Source organism: Ursus americanus, chromosome 7 (assembly GCF_024610735.1).
Source record: "Ursus americanus isolate L20-20 chromosome 7, mUrsAme1.1.p, whole genome shotgun sequence".
Lineage (NCBI taxonomy): Eukaryota > Metazoa > Chordata > Mammalia > Carnivora > Ursidae > Ursus > Ursus americanus.
This window is the reverse complement of record NC_142133.1, coordinates 35,681,141-35,701,743: the sequence shown is the minus strand read 5'-3', so window position 1 is coordinate 35,701,743 and position 20,603 is coordinate 35,681,141. Positions and strand designations below refer to the sequence as shown.

Below are 20,603 nucleotides of genomic sequence, written 5' to 3'. Positions count from 1 at the left end.
CAGCGTAAGAAATATTTCTTACACATTTTGTGGATAGTAACAAGAGTAATAATATTAATCTCATATGCTGATGATCTTGTGCTGCTGCTATGGGGTTATTACTGGGTTTCCTCAGAAACATAAGAAATATATTGGTGTGCTTTACAGAAGTGCCCAGGGAGATACAACAACATTTTTGTTCTAAGTTCTCCTAGTTGGGGAAAGTAATGCCCATGGGTTCCCCAGGGTTACTCTGACTGAAATAAGGCATGGAGAAGGGAGTGCAGAGAAAAGTTAAAGGGAAAATGAGAACAGAGTGCAAATGCAAAGTACAGAAAATAAGGAAGGAAAAAAGGTAAGAAAAGGAAAGGGAAAAGGCTAGGGCAGAGGGAAGAGGAGAACACAGGATCGGTGGAAGGGATGTGAAGACGACAGTTCAGAGGTCCGTTTGCTCCTCGTGTTGTGTAGGAAGCATAGGCTGCTGTTTTGCACCAAAAAAGAGCAGCTGATATGAGAACTCCTGAGCACCATGTCTCTTTTTATCCTCTCTTCCCAGTGTCTGGTAGGGAAAATTTCTTTGTTTTTGCTATCAGCTGGGGATGTAGTTAAGATGCCAGTATTTTTAGTATTAGCCTCAGTTCAATTGGTTTATCAAGGAAAATGTGCTAAAAAGATCACACAGGGGCGCCTGGGTGGCACAGTTGATAAGCGTCTGCCTTCGGCTCAGGGCGTGATCCCAGCGTTCTGGGATCGAGCCCCACATCAGGCTCCTCTGCTAGGAGCCTGCTTCTTCCTCTCCTACTCCCCCTGCTTGTGTTCTCTCTCTCACTGGCTGTCTCTGTCAAATAAATAAATCAAATCTTAAAAAAAAAAAAAAAATCACATAAAGTATTCCAAGTCATATTTTATCTTTTTTTTTAATTTAATTTTTTTTTTGTTATGTTAGTTCCAAGTCATATTTTATTTTATTCATTCCGGCAGCAAATACTTTTTTCTTCTCTTAATTTATTTTTAAAGTTAACTCCCAGCGTGCGACTTGAACTCAGGACCCTGAGATCAAGAGTCTCATGCTCTACTGACCTAGCCAGCCAGGCACCCCAGTCAGCAAATACTTACTGATTGCTTGATAGTTCCCAAACACTAAGGATACAAAAATGAGTGAGATCCTGTCCTTGCCCTCAAGATGTTTATGATCTGGAGAGGGACACTGACAAGTAAACAGACTGGCAGTACACTACATCAATGTATTAGGAGATAAATAGGCAGAGGATGCTATGGGCTTAGAAGAGGGTCCTTGATTCATCCTTGGAGGGGATCCAGAAAAGCTACCTAGAGAAGTTGGCACTCAGGCTGAGTCCCAAGTTGAGAAATTGCAAGGTGGAGGGCAGGAAAGGTTAACTCTTGAGAAGGGAAGCAAAGGCCTAAAGGCCGACAGTGCACAGTCCATTCAGAAGTTGAAGGCATTTCCAAAAGGTATGAAGGATGTTTGCATGATCCAGGTTTTGGTGATTATTGTTCTACTGCTTCAGAAGTGTACATTATTGAAACTCGATTATGCTTTACTAGAGCACAGAAAGTTCAAGTCTTACTTTGTAGCAGTAATTCTCTTTTAAGATGAAGACATTAGAAACTGTACTTCTGGGGGCGCCTGGGTGGCTCAGTCGTTAAGAGTCTGCCTTGGCTCAGGGTGTGATCCCGGCGTTAAGGGATCGAGCCCCACATCAGGCTTCTCCGCTAGGAGCCTGCTTCTTTCTCCCTCACTCCCCCTGCCTGTGTTCCCTCTCTCGCTGGCTGTCTCTCTCTCAAAGAAATAAATAAGATCTTAAAAAAAAAATTGTACTTCTGGTCTAGAGATTCCAAGGAGAAAATGTAAATAAAGCAGTTTTTGAATTAGCAAATGATTGGTAATCCTCTGTGCAGTAAAGGAAAGAAGGTATAGAGCATAGCATATCCCTTTCTTATCCAAGTTTTGGATTTGATTGTGTTCTGCTTTGTTTTCAAAGGGGGTGTGTATGGAAATTTAGGGTCTTTGTTTAGCTGGATGGGATGTTTGAGTTAGGGAGGAGGGAAAAGAGTTCAAGAATAATTGCTACTTTATGGCAGAACAAAAGAAATACATTTAAATAGCTCATTTCTCTGAGCCCACCTACTGAGCACAAGCAAGACTTAGTTGAGAACTTTGTTTCAGAGACACAGTTAATTCAACCAGACAAAGCATTTGTTCAGCATTATTTGCTGTGTAAAATCTGTTGTGTCCGGATTAAGCACGTTGATTTTTGTTTTTTTGAGACATGGTTATAGCTGCATTAAATAAAAACCTTATGTGTATTCATTGGACAATACTGGGATTTTACCTGGATTAAAGGAAAAAAAGTACTATGTGGAATGGGGAAGAACGTGCTTAAAAAATAGCACACAGATTCAGTGGTCATTTCTCAGTCATCTTGACCTCTCTGTAGCACCTGACACTCCCTCCTTGCACATTAGTTTCATTTGGCTTCCAGGATGCCACTCCCTTGATTTCCCCCCTGCCTCACTGGCCCCTCCTTCTCAACCCCATCCCCCTTTTTTGGCTCCTCATCCCCAGCGCCCTTTTGAATCCTCCTAATCTTCTCAGCCTCTAATGATGGAGTACTCAAATGAGTCCAGGCATCTCTTCTCCGTTTACACTCATTCCCTAGGTGCTCTCTTTCAAGATTTTAAATACCATTTGTACCTTGACACTTCTCAAGTGTATATGATCAGCTTGGATGTCTTCCCCTGTACTTAAGACTCTCATATCTAACTGCCTACAGGATACCATCTCCACTTGGTTATTTAATAGCTTCTTGAGCTTAACATATTCAGCAAATTAATATTGAAACTTCTCTCAAAAATGTACCTCTGGAGGCTTCTGGTTGGCTCAGGCGTTTGAGCATCTGGCTCTTGGTTTCAGCTCAGATTATGATCCCAGGTCATGAGATGAAGCCCCGCATCAGGCTCCGTGCTCAGTGGGGATTCTGCTTGAGGATTCTCTCCCCGTATCCCTTCCTGCACTCACGCGTGCGCTCTCTCTCTCTCAAGTAAATAAATAAATCTTCAAATGTGTACCTCTGCCAATTCCTCCCCATTTTAGTTGTATTGAATATATGGAGGACTCTCCCTTGACTCTGTTCTTTTTCTTTTCATTTTTTAAGATTTTATTTATTTGACACAGAGAGAGCGAGAGAGCACAGGCAGGGGGAGTGGCAGGTAGAGGGAGAAGTGGCTCCCCATTGAGCAGGAAGCCTGCCGTGGGGCTCGATCCCAGGACCCTGGGATCATGACCTGAGCCAAAGGCTGATGCTTAACCGACTGAGCCACCCAGGCGCCCCGACTGTTCTTTTCTTTTTCTTACTTTCCTCATCCAGTCCACTAGCAGGTCCTATAAGCTGTATCTTAAAAAACATCCAGGATTTGAACACTTCTCACCACCTCCCCTGCTACCTTTGAAACAGACTTCTAAGTGGTCTTCCCTTGGTCTAATCTGAACAGTGACCGGAGTAATCCTGTTAAGCGTATATCAAATCATGCCACTCCTCTGCTGAAAACTGTCCTCTGGGTTCCACCCATGTTAAAAATTAAAGTCCTTACAGTGGTCTGGGAGGCTACAAAGGATATTCAGCAACACCCTTTCCAGGCTGCTCTGACCTCATCTTTGACCACTTTCCCCTTGTGCTCTGGACACATTGGTCTCCTTGCAGTTGCTCCAGCATGCCAAGCCTTGGACTTCTGTAGTTGTATTCTCTGCCTGGAACACTTCTTCCGGTTACCAGTATGGCTCCTGTCTTAACCTCCTTTAGGTTTCTGTTCTGTCATCTGGTTTGTGAAGCATTCCTTGGCCAACCTATTTAAAGTAAAAGCCATCTCCTGCCCTCTGCCTTCGCTCTTCCCTTTCCCTACTTTATTTTTCTCCACAGAACTTATTACTGTTTGATGTACTCTTCATTCATTCATTATTGATATATTTATTGAGGAATGCCTACTATGTGCCAGGCACTATTCTAGGGACTCGACTGTAGTTTATTATTGTTCACCTGCTACTCGCGTGTAAATTTCATGATAGCTTGAACTTTGTTTTGATTGTTGCTATATCCCATCTCCTAGAATAGTTCGTGCCTAGCACATGAGAGTTGAATGAATACGTTTTTCAAATTTTAAACAAAAATGTATTGAGTGTATAGGGGTTGTGTACCAGATAATGAAGAAAAGATCTGTATGAATAACATATTGTTTCTGCCTTCAAATGACTCAGTCTAAAAAATGTTTATTTTGACCTGAATAGTGTTGTGCTCTCTAACAAGATAAAGTGATACATCATTTTGGAATTAGGGAGGTAAGGACTGGTTTGCAAGGGTACGGATCTCTTCAGAGATGAAGTCCTCCTTTGTCAGGCTTATTGATAATTTGAACTGTTCCTGGGAGGGCAGGATTGCTGATAGCTCACTGCGTTACTGGCTTTTCGAGTTACAGTTTCTTTTTGGTCTTGTCTTATTAGAGCAGGAGTTTCTTTAAAATCCTGTTAACAGTCTTGGTTCATTTAGATATCTTCTAGGAACCCTTTATCATAGCCACTTCTTCTCAGGATAAGTGAAGGAGTTTACTGTCTTTACCTTTCTCCATATCTGAAAATTCTTTTCCAGAAACCCTGGTCACCCACATCCTAGCTATTTGGTCTTGAACCTCTCAAAACCTCAGTTTCTGCACTTGTCAAATGGAGATATCTTCTTGTGAGGATTAAATGACTAAAATAAAGACATTTTGAAAATGGGGGAGTGGAAAGGGGAAAGAGAGGACAATTTCTTTTCTTTTTGCGGGGGGCAGAGGGAGAAGGAGACAGAGAGAATCTTAAGCAGACTCCACACCCAGCATGGAGCCCGACATGAGGCTTGATCTCACGATCCTGAAATTATGACCTGAGCCAAAGTCAAGAGTTGGATGCTTAACCGACTGAGCCACCCAGGCGCCCCGAGGACAATTTCTTTTTTTAAGTGAATAGTGTATATTTCTATTTTGAAAAAAAAATTTTTTTTAAAGATTTGTTTATTTTAGAGAGAAACAGCAGGATTGAGAGTGTACACAGGGGAGAAGGGAAGGGCAGAGAGAAGATCTCAAGCGGACTCCCTACTGAGTTATGGGGCCCAATCAAGTATGAGGCCCAATCAAGCGTGGGGCTTGATCCCGCACCTCTGAGATAAGGACCTGAGCTGAAATCAAGAGTTGGATGCTCAACTGACTGAGCCACCCAGGCGCCCCTTGAAAAAATTTTTTAACATGGCTATGTTTCTTTTCTAGCGAGAGTAATTAAGATTTTATTTTTAAAAACAAAGATGTTCCTATATTGTTTTTTAATAGAGTAGGGTTATTTTGTTTGTTTTTTTGTTTTGTGCAAAAAGTTGATTTTATTAAAGCGTGGGGACAGGACCCATGGACAGATAGAGCTGCTTTAGACTAGGAGGTTTTTAGAAAATACTTCCTTGTCTTTCTACCCAGATGCTTCTGTATTATGAGGGCAGTGAAATACTAGAACCCCACCTCAGGCTGCCCATTGAGCTGGTCTGTAGATATAGGCAAACAACCATTTCCTTTAAGTGAAGTTGGAACTCAGGAAGTAGTATTTGAAGAGGCTCAAAGGGATTGATGATAATAATAACAGCAATAATAGTAATGGCTAACTGATGAACCAGGTACTTTATGTAGATTGTGTTATTTTAATAGCATAGCTATCACACGAAGGCTGGTGCTGTGAGAGATAGAGCAGTATAGGAGTAAGAAGCATAGACTCTGGGGTCAGGCTTCCTGCCCTGACTTCTCAGCTTTGTAAGTAACTAGCTGTATGGCTTTGAATTAGAAAACTGTCTCTTTTTCCTTACTTATAAAATGAGGGTAGTAGTACCTGCCTCATAAGGTTGTGATGGTTAAATGATATAAGCCATGTAAAGCGCTTAGCATAGTGCTTGGCACATAGAAAGTGCTCACTAAATGTCACTGTTACAATAATTAAAGCAGATGGAGAGGCAGAGGCTTAGAGGTAAGGTATGCCTAAATGATATAGCCAATAAATGATAGAACAGTAAGTTGCTCCTGGGAAGTCAAACTCCAGGGCTCTTGTTCCTTCTTTCCTCCTTTCCTTTTTTTTTTTTTTTTTTGAATAGGCTCCACACCCAACATGGGACTAGAACTCACTACCCTGACATCAAGAGTTTCATGCTCTACCAACTGAGCCAGCCAGGCACTCTGTCCAGTGCTCTTGTTTTCTTACCATTATACCGTACCACCATCATGGATTGAAGAGAAAAGATTGGACATGAACTGCATTTTTCGAACTTGAGGTGAGCATAGATCTGAAGGTCACACCTGGGTTCAGACCTACATAAACTTTATTTGTGATCTTAAGCATCTTATCACCATGGCATGTACTGGTTATTCTCTGAGTGATTCTTCCCTAGATCCAAAGAAATGAAAGAGCGATGGGTCATTTATGGTCTTCTGCTGAGGGGTTGAGTGTTCCCTGGCTGAGGCCAGGAAATGGAGCTGAATCTTACTGCTTTTGGGCCTAAGTAAGAGCTTCTCCTGTCTCTTTTGTTACTACGATTGTGTTTCCATTACAACTGGTAATGATGGGAAGCAGAGCAGTGTATATACATTGAGCACTTTATGTGCCATGCATTTGACATGGGTTATCTGATCTATTCCTTAATGTAACCCTATAAGGTGGTCACTCTTATCCCCATTTTGTAGAAACAAAGAGGTTAGGAAACATGCTTTAAACTCACATAGTCAGTGCTGGGATTTGAATATGCGATCTGGCTCTAGAGTCCACATTTTTAGCCTCTACGCTCTACCGTTTCTGTTCTTTTCTTATCTGTCTAAAGTACATAGTATGGGGCAGTTGGCTTTGTAGGGCCAGTCCTATTTTTCCCATCTGAAAAATGGGAAGCTTTCGACTACTGGGCTAGAAATAAGGAGGCCTGTGATCTTAACCTTGTCATCAACTTGCCGCATCCAGGACTTCACTTTTCTCAGCCTCATTGTCCTCATTCATTAAACAAAAGGGTTGCTCTAGGTGGTCTCTGAGATCCCTTCTAACTCTGATGTTCTGATTGATCATTTGAAGTGCTCAGCTCCTTGATTTTGGAGTGGTAGTATTTGTGAGGTTTTAGGGATCCTGCTTTGTGCAAGGGAGAATGCCAGATTTCAGGACAGAATACTGCCTTCCTGAAGAAGGTAAGTCTGGGCTCTTTTTTGAGGCTTGTTGCCTAGGGAACCTAGCCTCTGGCCAGCAACAGTCAGGAATGCTTTGATTGAGAGCTGGGTACAGATAACTAAAACAAGCAGCACATTTAGGTTTCACTTTCCACCCTCCCCTGCCCGCCCCTCCCCCCTCCAGGTACCTTTCCTTTACAAGCTCCTAGTTTTATACACTTTCTGTATGTTACTACTTTGTTAAGAAGTTTGCTACCTAATCTTCATAGTAATCTTATGAGATAAGTACTGTTCTAAATTTACAGATAATGAAAGTGAGGCTGGGCGCCTGGGTGGCTCAGTCGTTGAGCGTCTGCCTTCGGCTCTGGGCGTGATCCTGGCGTTCTGGGATCGAGCCCCACATCAGGCTCCTCTGCTGGGAGCCTGCTTCTTCCTCTCCCACTCCCTCCTGCTTGTGTTCCCTCTCTTGCTGGCTGTCTCTCTCTCTGTCAAACCAAAAAAAAAAAAAAAAAAAGTGAGGCAAATAGAGTTAAAGAATTTGTCTATAGTTACTCAAGTGGAAAGTGGTATCCAGCCCCCTGTGTTGTACTGCCTGGTTGGAATTAAAAAAAAAAAAAAAAAAAAAAAGCAGAGGGAGGACTCTATTAGTGATGTTTGTTTTTTGTTTTATTTAGAATGATAGACTCTTGGAGTTGGAAAGGGCCTTTGAGGTAACAGTCAATCTCCTTGTCTCCTGTCTGCCATTCAGTTACAGGAATGCATTCCATTATCCCCCTGACACATGATCACCCAAGTTCTTTTTGAATGCTTCCATTGCTGGGGAGCTCATCACTTCTTGAGGAATCCCATTATATGTTGAACAGCTCTCTTTGGTAAGTTATTATTTCTTGTTTTGAATTGAAATCTAATTAAGATGACTTCTCATCAGTTTTAGGCCTATTCCCTGGAACCATACAGGGTAAATATAATCCATCTTTCACATGCCAGTCTTGTGAATGTTTGAATACACTCTTCCTATTTATAAGGCATTTTGCAGTTTTCTCATAGCATCTAAACTTGCTTTCAGTTTGGATTGGTCTGCACAAAAGCAATCTCTGTTTTTTACCGCTTTGCAAGTACAGCCTTGCAACAACAATCTATGCTTCACTTCTTATGGTTAGGCACAAAATATGGGCCCTTTCCACATCTTTGGAGAATGAATGGATAGTGAGCTCAGTCTCTACAATTGTATATGAGTCTGGAGGGTTTGCAGTCTCGTACTCTTGTAATCTCTAGAACATTAGACTGTCAGAGCTACATGCTGTCAGAGCTCACAAAATGGCTGGAAGTTTATCCGGGCATTTGACAAAACTGCATTTACTTCTTCAGGCCACTAGGTGATGAACAACTCACAAACCCAGACTTCCAGGGATGGTTGTGTACAGGACAGTTTCTGTTTATACTTGGAAAGGGCATCAGAAGTCATCTCGTACAACCTCATTAAAAGGTCTTTTTTGGGGGAGGGAAAACATGCCTTGTGTACACTTTATCTTTCCCAGCTTTGCTCCAGTTTTAAATATTAATTTGAATAGGATGTTTCTTTCTCTGAGTGATTTTCTTAGAAAAGGGGCATGGATGGTACTTTCAGGGTCCTTATATGTCCAATTGTGTGCGTGTAGATACATGTGTGTGTGTGTGTGTGTGTATAGTAAGAGTTTATTTTTTATTTTTTCTTAAGATGTTATTTATCCATTTTAAGTGGGGGGAGGGAATGCGTGTCCACACAAGTGAGAGGAAGGAGAGGGACAAGCAGAGCTCAGAGCCCTAAGTGGGGCTCAGTCTCACGGTCCCGAGATCATGACCCCAGCTGAAATCAAGAGTTGGACGCTTAACCAACTGAGCCACCCAGGTGCCCCAAGAGTTTATTCTCAGGTAATCTCTGCACCCAATGTGGGGCTCAGACTTACAACCCTGACATCAAGAGTCGCATGTTCTGCCAACTGAGCCAGCCAGGTACTCCTGAATTTTACCATAATGTAGGAATGATGTCTTGGCTGGGTTTAGGATTCTCAAATAGTAGTTCTAGTCACTACAAAGTCTATATGCAGCTTTCTATTGTCTTCAGTTTCTAGTGATACAGATGGGAAGTCCAGTGTCAATAGGATTCTTTTTCCTTTGTAAGTAATTACCTGTTCTTTCTCTTTGGAAGTTTGTAAATTTTTTCTTCCTGCTTAGCATTTCATCTTGATATGCTTTAGGTGTGTGTCTTTTTTTTTTTTAAGACTTTATCTATGAGAAGCAGGCTCCCTGCTGAGCAAGGAGCCTGATGCAGGGCTCCATCCCAAGACCCTGGGATCATGACCTGAGCTGAAAACAGACGCTTAACGACTGAGCTACCCAGATGTCCCTAGGTGTGTCTTTTTAAAATAACTCTCCTTGCCACTTGCTGAACTGTTTAGACTTGAAAGTTTGTCTTTTCATAGTTCAAGGAAGTTTTATTGCTTTCCTTCCATCTGTTTCCAACCTCCTTACTTTACAGATGAAGAAACCAAGTCCAGAAAGGGTAAGTGCCTTGCTCAAGGTCTCTCAGCTAGTTAATAGTGAACCTCAAGCAAATAAGTTGATTTCTTTGATGAATTAGACTTTCATTGTATTGACTATTGCTCTGTTGAGAGGGCCATCATGAAAAACGTGGAAATTTTTTAGTGAGACAGGAATTTTGCTGAGGGTTCATGGGGAGATGAAGAAGGAGGAAGAGATGATAAAGTTCATTACAATTAAAATGTGGCCCATTTGGGGTGCCTGAGTGGCTCAGTCACTTGGGTGTGTGACTCTTGGTTTTTGCTTGGGTCGTGATCTCAGGGTCATGGGATCAAGCCCCACTTTACAGAGTCTGCTTGGGATTTTCTCCCTGTCTTTCTTCCTCCTCCTCTGCCCCTCCCTCCCCCTAGGATAAATAGATAGATAGAATCTTTAAAAAAAGATGTGGTCCATTTGAAGGACTATAAAATTCACAAGGTATCCCAGTTACTAGAGTTACCCCAGAGCTCTAAAACATAATAAAGCCAGGAAGTTGATTGAACACTTGGAGAATTAGATATCTAATTGTCAGGAGTTGGATAAGCATGGTCATGCCCTGTTGTAAATATTGGAAAACGTGTAAGTATCTGAAGGCTTGGAGACAGACATCATAAACTGTCTTATCAGTGGTCTGGTTTCTGTTTTGAGTTCCAGCCTGGGACCCTTTTCTGCTGGGAACCACCTGTTCTGGCTCTGTTGATCTTTGGATTTCCCCAGCTCTCAGTCCCTTTCAGTTTTGAAATGAAACCTACCCAGAGGGTGAGGTCAGGTACCGAGAGGACTTTGACAGCTCACACCAGGTTGTTTTTTTCTAGAGTCTGGTATGTGACTGTGTGAAGTGTAAGGCTCAGCAGGCTGTGATATAGACTAATTGATGGTGAATCAGCTGTTGGGTAAGGCCCAGGTAGTGCTATTTCTTTGGGTAACCAGGAAAACATGTAGACCAAATATGTTGTCTTTCATCCTTGGACAGTCGAAAGTTAAGAGTACAGTCATCAGAGATCTGCCATGATCTTGCTGCCTTTGGTTTACTGAAGAAGGAAACACATTGTTTCAGTGTCCTTTCTCTTCCTTTTTAGAACCTCCTTTCTTTTCAGGAAGGAGCCAAGTCCTTGGCTTCTTTCTGTTGCTCCAAAACGTTTATACTGTGCCTCCTGGAATTGCTGCTTTGAGTGAAGTGACTCCTCTAGATAACCCTAGACACACATACCCCCATTACGTGCCCCCAACCCCTTCACAGAATTTGGCTTCCCCTCTCCCGTGTTGTGAAACTGGTTTCCACTATACTACAGCACTTCACTTGGAATCTTTATAAGCAGTACTGGCTCTCTAACTCACCCCATACCACTTCCCCCTGATTTTGCCTGATTGTCCCTCAGCCACATCCCTCAGTACTGCAAAGCTACTTGTAGACCTTCAAGTACCTTTTCTCCATTGAGACTTTTACTGGCCAGCAAGGCCACCTGGTCCCTGTCCTTGAGGTTGGCATGGTGTTTTTTTTTTTTTTTTTTAAGATTTTATTTTTAAGTAATCTCTGAACTCAATATGGGGCTCAAACTCACAACCCTGAGATCAAGAGTCATATGCTCTACTGACTGAGCCAGTCAGGTGACCCTCATTCTCCCATGTTTGTTTAAGACTTTGGTGTCTGACCTCTCCTCCTGGGACTCTGGCCCAGGCTAGGATTGGTGGTCAGGCTTGGCCTGGGTCTAGTGATTCAGGGTAGACATGGAATTAGGCAGCTTCGTGTTAATAGATAGGAAGCCTTAAGATCTGAACACCAAGGCCACTGGGGGTGGAAGAGACAGAGAAAATTTAGCATCTGAAGCAAAAGATATCCTTTGTAGGCTCCCTCTTTTCTCCCATTTGTAGGCTCCCATTTAAAAAAAAATTAGATTTTTTAGAACAGTTTTAGGTTCACAGCAAAACTGAGGGGACAAAGATTCCTGTTATTATTATATTAAGTAAGCTCTGTGCCCAAGGTGGGGGCTCAAACTCACGACCCTGAGGTCAAGAATCACATGCTCTACGAACTGAGCCAGCCAGGTGCCCTGAGATTCCCATTATTTTTTGGAAAACTGATCTTTAATGTTATAGGGAATGTAGTAATATAATCTAAAAAAAATTAAAATCTGTAGATATTTTGAATTCTCCTGCTCTCCCCACACCCATTTCAGTTAGTTTTGTATTCCTCAGAGGTGGTAACCTGTTAGTGTTTGGCATTTGTACATACCAGACTTTTTTCTGTGTGTTTACATAAGTATGTATGAACCCAGAAAAGTATTACTTTTGTGTCTTATTTATTTATACAAACAGGGTCACATTTTATGGATCATTTTGGTATTTCTTTGATTCAGTAAGGTGCCTTAACAATATTTCATATTGGTACATAAAGATATTTCTCATTGATTTCAGCTACTGTATAATATTTTATAGTGTAGATTTGCTGTATTTAGTTATTTTCCTATTGAGAGCTATTAAGGTATTTCCTTTTTTTTTTTTTTTAAATAAAGGATTCTTGTTGTGTTTTAAGTGTCAGCATTCTATTCCTAGGCCTTTTTTTTTCTTTTCTCATACTCTTCCTAGGTGATCTCAACCTTTCTGACAGCTCCACTTAACCATCTACGTATGGATGATGCTCACATCTTTCTCCAGACCACAGTGTCCAGCTGCTCATGTGACCAGCATCATGGGGTTGTTTTACATACTCGCCACCATGCAGCCTCCCGCTCTTCCCTACTTGCTCCTCATCCAGTGTCCTGCCACATGGTAACCGACACGCAGTTATTAGCCCAAAGGCTTGTAGTCATTGTCCGACTTCGCTTCCTCTCCCACAGCCAGCAACCAGCCTGTCACTGGAACTTTTCTTCCCTAGTGTTTCTTGGATCCAGTTGCTTTCTTTCCTTCTTCAATGCCACTACCCTGTATCTTAGTTTTATGACTTATAAAATAGAGTACTTGTGAGTATTAAATAAATGAATTACACGTAAAATGCTTAAAAAAATAGATCGGTCCCCAGTAAGTGTACATGAGCGGTGGTGGTCCTTGTCATCATCATCGTCGTCATCCTTGTTGTTGGGTTCTTCTCACCTTAGTGTATATAATACATTTTCATCTCTTCCTCCAGTCTTGATTTTATCCTTCCCCACCTTCATTCTACTCTGCACATTGCAGCCAGAGTGATCTTTATAATATAGATGAATGATCATGGTCTAACTTTCCTGCTTAAAAAACTTCAGTGATCTTGCCATTGGACTTCTACATGAATTGTCACCCCCACCTAGAATGCTTTTTCCTTTGATCTTTGAATGATTGTTTTTTGAGGGTTTGTTGTTGTTTTGTTTTGTTTTGTTTTAAGATATATGTTTTTATTTTTGTTTTTTATTTTTCCTAAAGATGTTATTTATTTGACAGAACACACAAGCAGGGGTAGCAGCAGCGGGAGAGGGAGAAGCAGCCTCCCCACTTAGCAGTGAGCCCGAAGTAGCTCCATCCCAGGACCTGGGATCATGACCTGAGCCAAAGGTAGATGCTTAACTGACTGAGCCACCCTGGTGCCCTGAGAGATCTGTTTTTAAATGTCCTCTCCTCAGAGAGACCTTCCCCTGACCACCTAATTATTCTAAAGTAGCCACCCATATCCTTTCTATCATATCACCTATTTTAATTCTTTCCATAGTACTTATTAATATGTGATATTTTTCTAGTTTATTCATGTATTTGTTTATATAGTCTCCTCCAATTAATTTTTATTTATTTATTTTTTTGAGTAGGCTGCATATCCAGCCTCAAATCAAGAGTCACATGCTTTATGGGGTGCCTGGGTGGCTCAGTCATTAAGTGTCTACCTTCAGCTCAGGGCGTGATCCCAGGATCCTGGGATCGAGCCCTGCATCAGGCTCCCTGCTCTGCTGGGAGCTCTGGAAGCCTACTTCTTCCTCTCCCACTCCCCCTGCTTGTGTTCCTTCTCTCGCAGGCTGTCTCTCTCTCTGTCAAATAAATAAATAAAATCTTAAAAAAAAAAAAAAAAGTCACATGCTTTACTGACTGAGCCAACCAGGCACCTCTGGTCTCCTCTAAGTAGAATTAAATTCTCTGAGAACAGGGATGTTGTCTGTTTTATTCACTGTTTTATTTCTACTATGTATAACAATGTCTGGTACATTGTAGATACTCAATGAATACTTGTTAAGTGAATTATAAATCAGTTTCATATGTCTTATGAGGCCCTTTTTGGTCTTTGTAGCATCTTCTGGTTCAGGACACCTTCTGCTTTGGCCTCTCCATCCCCCAGCTCATCCCATCTCTTCAGATGTGTTTTCTTGCTGCAAGACCTTTGCATATGCTGTTCCCTCTACTTAGAACACTTTTCCTCAAGTACCCAGCCACTGCCTAGGTATCTCCTATTCAGCCTTCAAGTTTCAGCTTAGGTGTAACCTCACTTGACTGCCCTTCTTAGTCTTACAGCTCTACATGCATTACCTTTGATTATACATACTGTAATTATCTGTCTCCCTCACTAGATGGTAAGTTTTGTTGGGCAAAGGCCTATGTCTTGCTCACCATTTATTCTTAGTTGTAACTGCTGTGAGCTGGAAGCATCTCTTGAGGTGGGGTGCTGGGTAGGACTACCCAGAGTACCAGCTGAGGGCTAAGAAGGTGCGCTTTTGAATGTCAGGGTAAGATCTAGTCATTTGGCCCTGGCTCATTGTCATTCTCCTTTTTCCATCTTTGGTGATTCCAGTGTTTGCCTGGATGAACTATCTAACATGCTTGAAATGAATCATCGAATACACTTGTCTCTCCCTGAGCATATTCATAAAAATTAGTGTACCTGGCAGAGGACTTGCCCATGAATGGGGCATGAGTGCTGAGGATAAAAGTTGGGGATCTGGGTAGGCAGGTTATTTACTCTGAGTGGCTGATGGCAGAATAACTGAGAGTGGAGTGGAATTCTAAGCAAGGAAGGAAGCAAAAGGCCTTAGGGATAAGGTGAGGCAAAGATGAAACAGGAAGCTGAATCATTAAGTCAGAAACCTAGAGAATCTGGATAATGGGTGGAGCGTAAGAAAGGATAGGGCAAGCAGTTCACGATTAGGGCCATAAATAATCTTGGGGATTACTTAAATCATCTTTTGGCATTCTTACCTCTTTAGTGTGGAGCCAGCTTTTGGATTAGAAGAAGGATCAGGTAGTTGACATATAAAGGTTTGAGCTAGATTGCGTATTACTTTGTATTTTATGTGTTAATTATCTGAAAGCCAAATCCTCAGAAATCCTACTGTACCTTTCCTCACACTTCAAATTCTGCTCCCTTTTAAACATACCAGGTTTAACTAGCTAATTTTTGAAAAAGTTTCCTGTATAGAAGCCTATAGCAATCCTGGTGCTCCTCTTAGGTAGGCTGAGGATATTCCCTTCAGGTAGGGTGAGCACTCCCTCGGGCTGTACCTCCTCCCACCAAACCATGCGTAGGAGCTGGCCTCAGCAGCCCAGGGAATTCAGGACTCTGCCTAGCCTCACTCGGTCTGTGGATTTCTGTCTGAATTTTGGGGAGGGACATAGTGTAAAATATAGGGTGGGATTCTATCAGCGAGGCATAGTGGGAGTAGTGGAAGACTGGCTGGATGTGGATAGATGTAGGATCTGAAGGTGTATGGGCAGTGGGCTTCAAAGTTTCTGACCTGGAATGGTCCTTGAATTTATGGCAGCGTTAGGGTGCTTTAATGTGCCAAGTAGAGAATCTTGGTAAGTGGTGCCTGTCATTAGTCCTTAGAGGTGTTCTGTATATTTTTCTGTGTGGCCTGGAGGTCTTCTATAGACTGACTGGTAATTGGCATCCTGATGGGTGCTTGGTGAGGGGAAATCATGGGGATAGGAACAGTACTTACTGAAGAGAGGTATATTCTCCTTTGAAGGTTGGATAGACTGATTGTGTGCACGTCTTGGGCAGTCTAAGCCCAGTCATGTTGCCTCCATGAAGCAAGGCATCTGCACTCTCCTCCTAGGGCTCTGCTGGGAAACCAGCCTAAGAGAGCCAGATATGGCCGTAGTTAGTGATTCCCTCAAGAATGCTCCCTGTCTTTGACTCCTCTTTTCCCTAAGCCTCATGCTCTGATGTCCTGCCTTCTATTTTCTGCTCTGATGTCCTTGCCTTCTATTTTCTGTTTCAAATTTCATAATACATTCTGACTCCTCTTTCTAGATTACTCCATGTCCAGCTTGATTCTTGGTTCTACATAGTGCCCTAATTTTGACATTGTCAGCCAACTTCAAGTGAGGGCCCTCCTCCATTAGTCCTGTTTGTAAAACTATGATTTTGAAGCTTTAATGCATCAGAAATACCTATGGGGGCAAAAGAGGGGCGTGCTGGATACTTACTTAAAATGCAGATTCCTGGTGATGCCTGACTGGCTCAGTCAGAAGAGCATGTGACTCCTTATCTTGGGGTTGTGAGTTTGAGCCCCACGTTGGGTGTAGACCTTACTTAAAAAAATAAAAAAATAAAGTAAAACGCAAATTCCCGACCTCTGCTCCCTAGCTTTTCTGATTCAGTAGGTATAAGGTGGTAATCAGGAATCTGCATTTTGATTGGCCTCCCAGATGACTCTGACTACAGTCATCATCTACAGACCATATTTGGAGAAACTGGCATAGAGGACTCCGCTGACCTCCCATCCCTAAAGGGAAAGAAAGAGGATTTGAACCCTTTACTTGGATTTAAAGGTCCTAGGAAACTTAGTCTGTCATGGAGTGGGAATAACGGATAACCGTCTCTATGTACCAGCGCCTCATCTCGTTGCCACAGTACATGTAGAGCCAGATAAGCTGTACAGGGCCTTATGACTAACCCGTGGCAGGTCAGTAACTCTGGGATTTACAGGAAGCTTTGACTTTGGACTCAGAAAACAGGCTAGAACGTGGACCCTGAAGGCTACCGGTTGTACTGCAGATTTTCTCTAGGGTGCATCTCTTTTCCTGTGCACACTGACCCTGTCCTAGTGTAGGTGGTCTTTATTTGGTTCCCAAGCTGTCTTCATGCCAGGTTGTGGCCATCCTTTACACAGCTGCCACTATCCTCCTGTAAGACAACCCAACTCTCCTTTTCAAGTCCTCTGTTACGTTCCTGTTACCTATATGATCAAGTCCAACTGTCTTAGATTGGAATAAACAGTCTTACAGAATTTGGCCCAAATTGTGGCCTATAAGATCGAGGAAGATCTGGTCCCTGCCTTTTTCTCAAGTCTTATCCCAAGCCCTTCTCTCATCTCCTGTGACACCCTCATCTGCGTGTAGTTCCTGATCTCCTCTTCTACTCTCTGGTTTCAGAGCCTTTGTAGTGCTATAGCCTCTGCCTAAAACTCGTGTCTTTACCCTGCTCTTCACCTTATTAATGATCCCTTACTTTTAAGTGTCAGTTAAACATTATCTCCTCTTAGAAGTCTTTTCTGCCCGTTCTGTACAAAGCAACTCCATGTTACTTCTTATCTTCGTACCTCATTTGCTTTAGACCACTTACTGCTTCTTAGTAGTTTGTCTTTCTCTCCTATTAGATTATAACTTATAATCTAAGTTCCATGAAGGTAGGGGCCTTCTTGCTCATGGTTGTATCTTTAGTGCGTAGAGTCACTCAGGAAGTATTTTTTGACTATAAATTATTTTTCACCTTCTCATCAGTAGCTGTGTGGGTACTTTGTGGCCTTGCACAACTCTCACCCTTTCATGTGTTGTGGCCTCTGCTGGAAGCACCCTTTCTCTCATCAGCTGGTCAGATTTTTTTTCTTGTCCTTGTCCACTTCTCTAAGCAAGTCTTTGACTTCCCCAGGCAGTGCTGGTTCAATAGAGACAGCACTTTGGTTCTCTTGAACGGACTTCTTTCCCTGTGTAGTGATTTCAGCTATATGAGAGATAGGTGGTATTGCCCTTGGTTTATAGATGATAAGCCAGAAGCTCTGAGAGGTGGTTTAACTTGGAAATGGCAGAACTGAGATTCCAATCCCAATGTGTCTGTAGAGCCCTCACTCATTCTACCTTGCTGTGATCTAAAAGAAACTGAACAGGGGCACCTGGGTGGCACAGCGGTTAAGCGTCTGCCTTCGGCTCAGGGCGTGATACCGGCGTTCTGGGATCGAGCCCCACATCAGGCTCCTCTGCTGTGAGCCTGCTTCTTCCTCTCCCACTCCTCCTGCTTGTGTTCCCTCTCTCGCTGGCTGTCTCTGTCAAATAAATAAATAAAATCTTAAAAAAAAATAAAATAAAATAAAAGAAACCGAACAGCAGACCCAGGGACACCGAAGTGAAAGAGATGTTTTTTGCTTTTTAATTGGGTAATGAAAGAGTGTGTATGTGTGTGTGTGTGTGTAGTTTATTTGTCTTAACACTTCCTTATAGTTAAACACAGTAAAAGATACACTATTAACAAGCTATTTATAAAGATGATGGAGTAAAGGGTGACCAGAATATTCAGGGGACAATATGTATTTCATGTGTTTCCTTGATCATCTTTGGTGTGACAATGACACAGTCAACATATACCGTAGTAGAAATAAGTCAAGATGAAACACTATTAAATTCAAACCAAAGCAAGTATCAATGATCATTAATAGTTGCTTGGAGGATATATAAAGAGTTAAATCTGAACATTTTTGTTGAGGGAAAAATATGCAAAATTGGTGTGCATAGTCTTTAACATATTTTGCTTAAAAATACATCTTACTATATATCATTAAGATACTAGTTGAATAGGGATGCCTGGGTGGCTCAGTCAGTTAAGCGTCTGCCTTCGGCTCGGGTCATGATCTCGGGGTCCTGGAATCGAGTCCCACATCAGGCTCCCTGCTAAGCAGGGAGCCTGCTTTTCCCTCTGCCTGCTGCTCCCCCTGCTTGTGCTCTCTCTCTCTGTCAAATCTTTCTGGAACTTTGTTAAGATTTTATTTATTTATTTGTCAGGTGCCCCATAAATAAAATCTTAAAAAAAAAGATACTAGTTTAATAAATTGTAGTGAATATTGCCATATTATGTAGCTGTTAAAAAGAGTGAGACGTACAGGCACATACACACTCACACCCTGATAGGGAATGATCTCTAAGATCTGTTATTAAGAGAAAACTAAGGCAAAGTGCAGAAAAGTGTTTGTGGCATACTACTATTGGTGTTTGTGTGAAAAAGGGGGAGGATTCTATTTACTTATTATACCCAGATTACCTCTTGCTTGTTTTGTTTTTGTTTTTGTTTTTGTTTTGTTTTTAAAGATTTATTTATTTGAGAGAGACAATGTGCATGTGTGCGAGATAGAAAGTGGGGGAGGGGGAGGGGGAGAGGGGAAGGAGAGAATCTCTAGCAGACTCCCCACTGAGCACACAGAGCCCAGTGTGGGGTTCAGTCTCATGACTCTGAGATAATGACCTGAACGGAGATCAAGAGTTGGATGCTTAACTGCTGAGCCACCCAGACACCCCAAGTTTTATAAAATTTTTAAGTACTTTGCTTTACCCTATAAATGTGATCCTGAAAAGTTGAATGTGTGTGTCTGTATGTGTGGGGTGTGTGTGTGTGTGCGCGCGTGTGTGTGTGTGAACAATGACGGGCCGTGGAGGCATTAAGTTGTATCTCGCTAAACTTCACAGGAAAGAGGAAGAAGGAAGATCCTTTTTGTCTAGTGAATGATCCCTAACTTAATATATTTGAATTTTTGTATATGACATTTTTCTTGAAGTGAAACACATCTCTCCTGAGAATGGAACAAAAAAAGGGGAGATTGTGTTTGAAATTGAAGATACCTGTGTATGTCAGGTTACCCCACTATTTGTCTATCTCTGTTCTTCCTGTTCATGCACTAGAAATCTTGGAGCTCCCTTTTATAACATGTTTCCTGTGTGTTGATTTTGTTTTTCCAAATGGAGTAAATTCTTAAAGGTGGGAGGCATATCTTATGATTATATCTTACAGTAACAGCATAATAGAAGTTGCTCAGTAGCTACATATTCAAGGATGATAAGAGAGAGGTGGAGAGAAGGGAAGAGGCTCCCCTGTCAAAGAGATGATGCTTTTGGATTTTCTCTGACTCATCTTGTTCTCTTTACTAGTAAAGAATTTCTTCCACTTGTATACTAAGTGTGTTGGAGGATTTGGGGTGTGTGTGTGTGTGTGTATGTATGTATGTATGTATGTGTGTGTGTATGTGTTGGAGGTATGTTCCTTGCTGAAAGCCCAGGAAGGAGCAGAAGCTGGAATGGGGCATGAAGGCTGTTGACCTAATGGTGTGTAATGAGACTTCTGTGTTGCAACCCTGAGGAGAATCTCAGATTTCTGACCTATTCCTAATTTCAAGCTTGGGTATTCAACTGTCAGTTGGTCAACTGGACCTGTGCGTGCCCTAGACTTCCTAAATTTAGTAGCATGTGGTATGAATGTTTGATTGAAGTGATTTGTCATTTTTGGTGAGAATATATGAAAACTCTTAACACTGGGCCTTGTGTATTGTTGGTATCCAAGAGGTGACAGAGAGTATGTGAGAAATATTTTGAAACTGTTAAGTCTTTCCTTAGGTCCCCTGCCTCTGTTCACGTGCCTCCTACTCTCAGGCTAAATAGGGGATAGCAACATGGATTCCACCTTTGGGAAGTTGCCAATTCCTTGTTGGCAGCTTTATGCTCAGGCAAGAGGTGTAATTGGCTTCCACATATTTGGCAGCAAATATATCTGGACCCTGTCCACCAGATTACTCAAAACCTTACCCCAGATTGAAAACGTCACCTTGGGCAACGTTCTTGGTAGGGACCTAGACTTGAGAATCTTACTGGGGAAGGCTGTGAGTCTCTAGGGGAGTCATGCAAGGTGG

General features: G+C 42.1%; 1 protein-coding gene across 12 annotated transcripts in view; it reads left to right on the top strand.

Moving 5' to 3' along the window:
- ASPRV1 (aspartic peptidase retroviral like 1) overlaps window positions 1-20,603 on the top strand; it is a 107,404-nt gene that overhangs the window by 6,445 nt on the left and 80,356 nt on the right. For 3 of the 12 annotated variants that reach the window (XM_087863485.1, XM_045788182.2, XM_087863484.1), the window contains exons 3-4: window positions 6,153-6,329; window positions 7,952-8,075. The exons of 3 other annotated variants lie outside the window; for them this stretch is intronic. Coding sequence is in view for 2 of the 9 variants with exons in the window: in XM_087863489.1 (XP_087719615.1) it covers window positions 9,584-9,593 (10 nt within the window). In the remaining 7 variants the exon portion in view is untranslated. Of the gene's footprint in view, window positions 1-6,152; window positions 6,330-7,951; window positions 8,076-9,307; window positions 9,360-9,464; window positions 9,594-12,537; window positions 13,288-20,603 lie in introns of those variants that run through there. 6 more of the 12 variants (XM_087863487.1, XM_087863486.1, XM_087863489.1 and 3 more) reach the window with 5 other exon arrangements.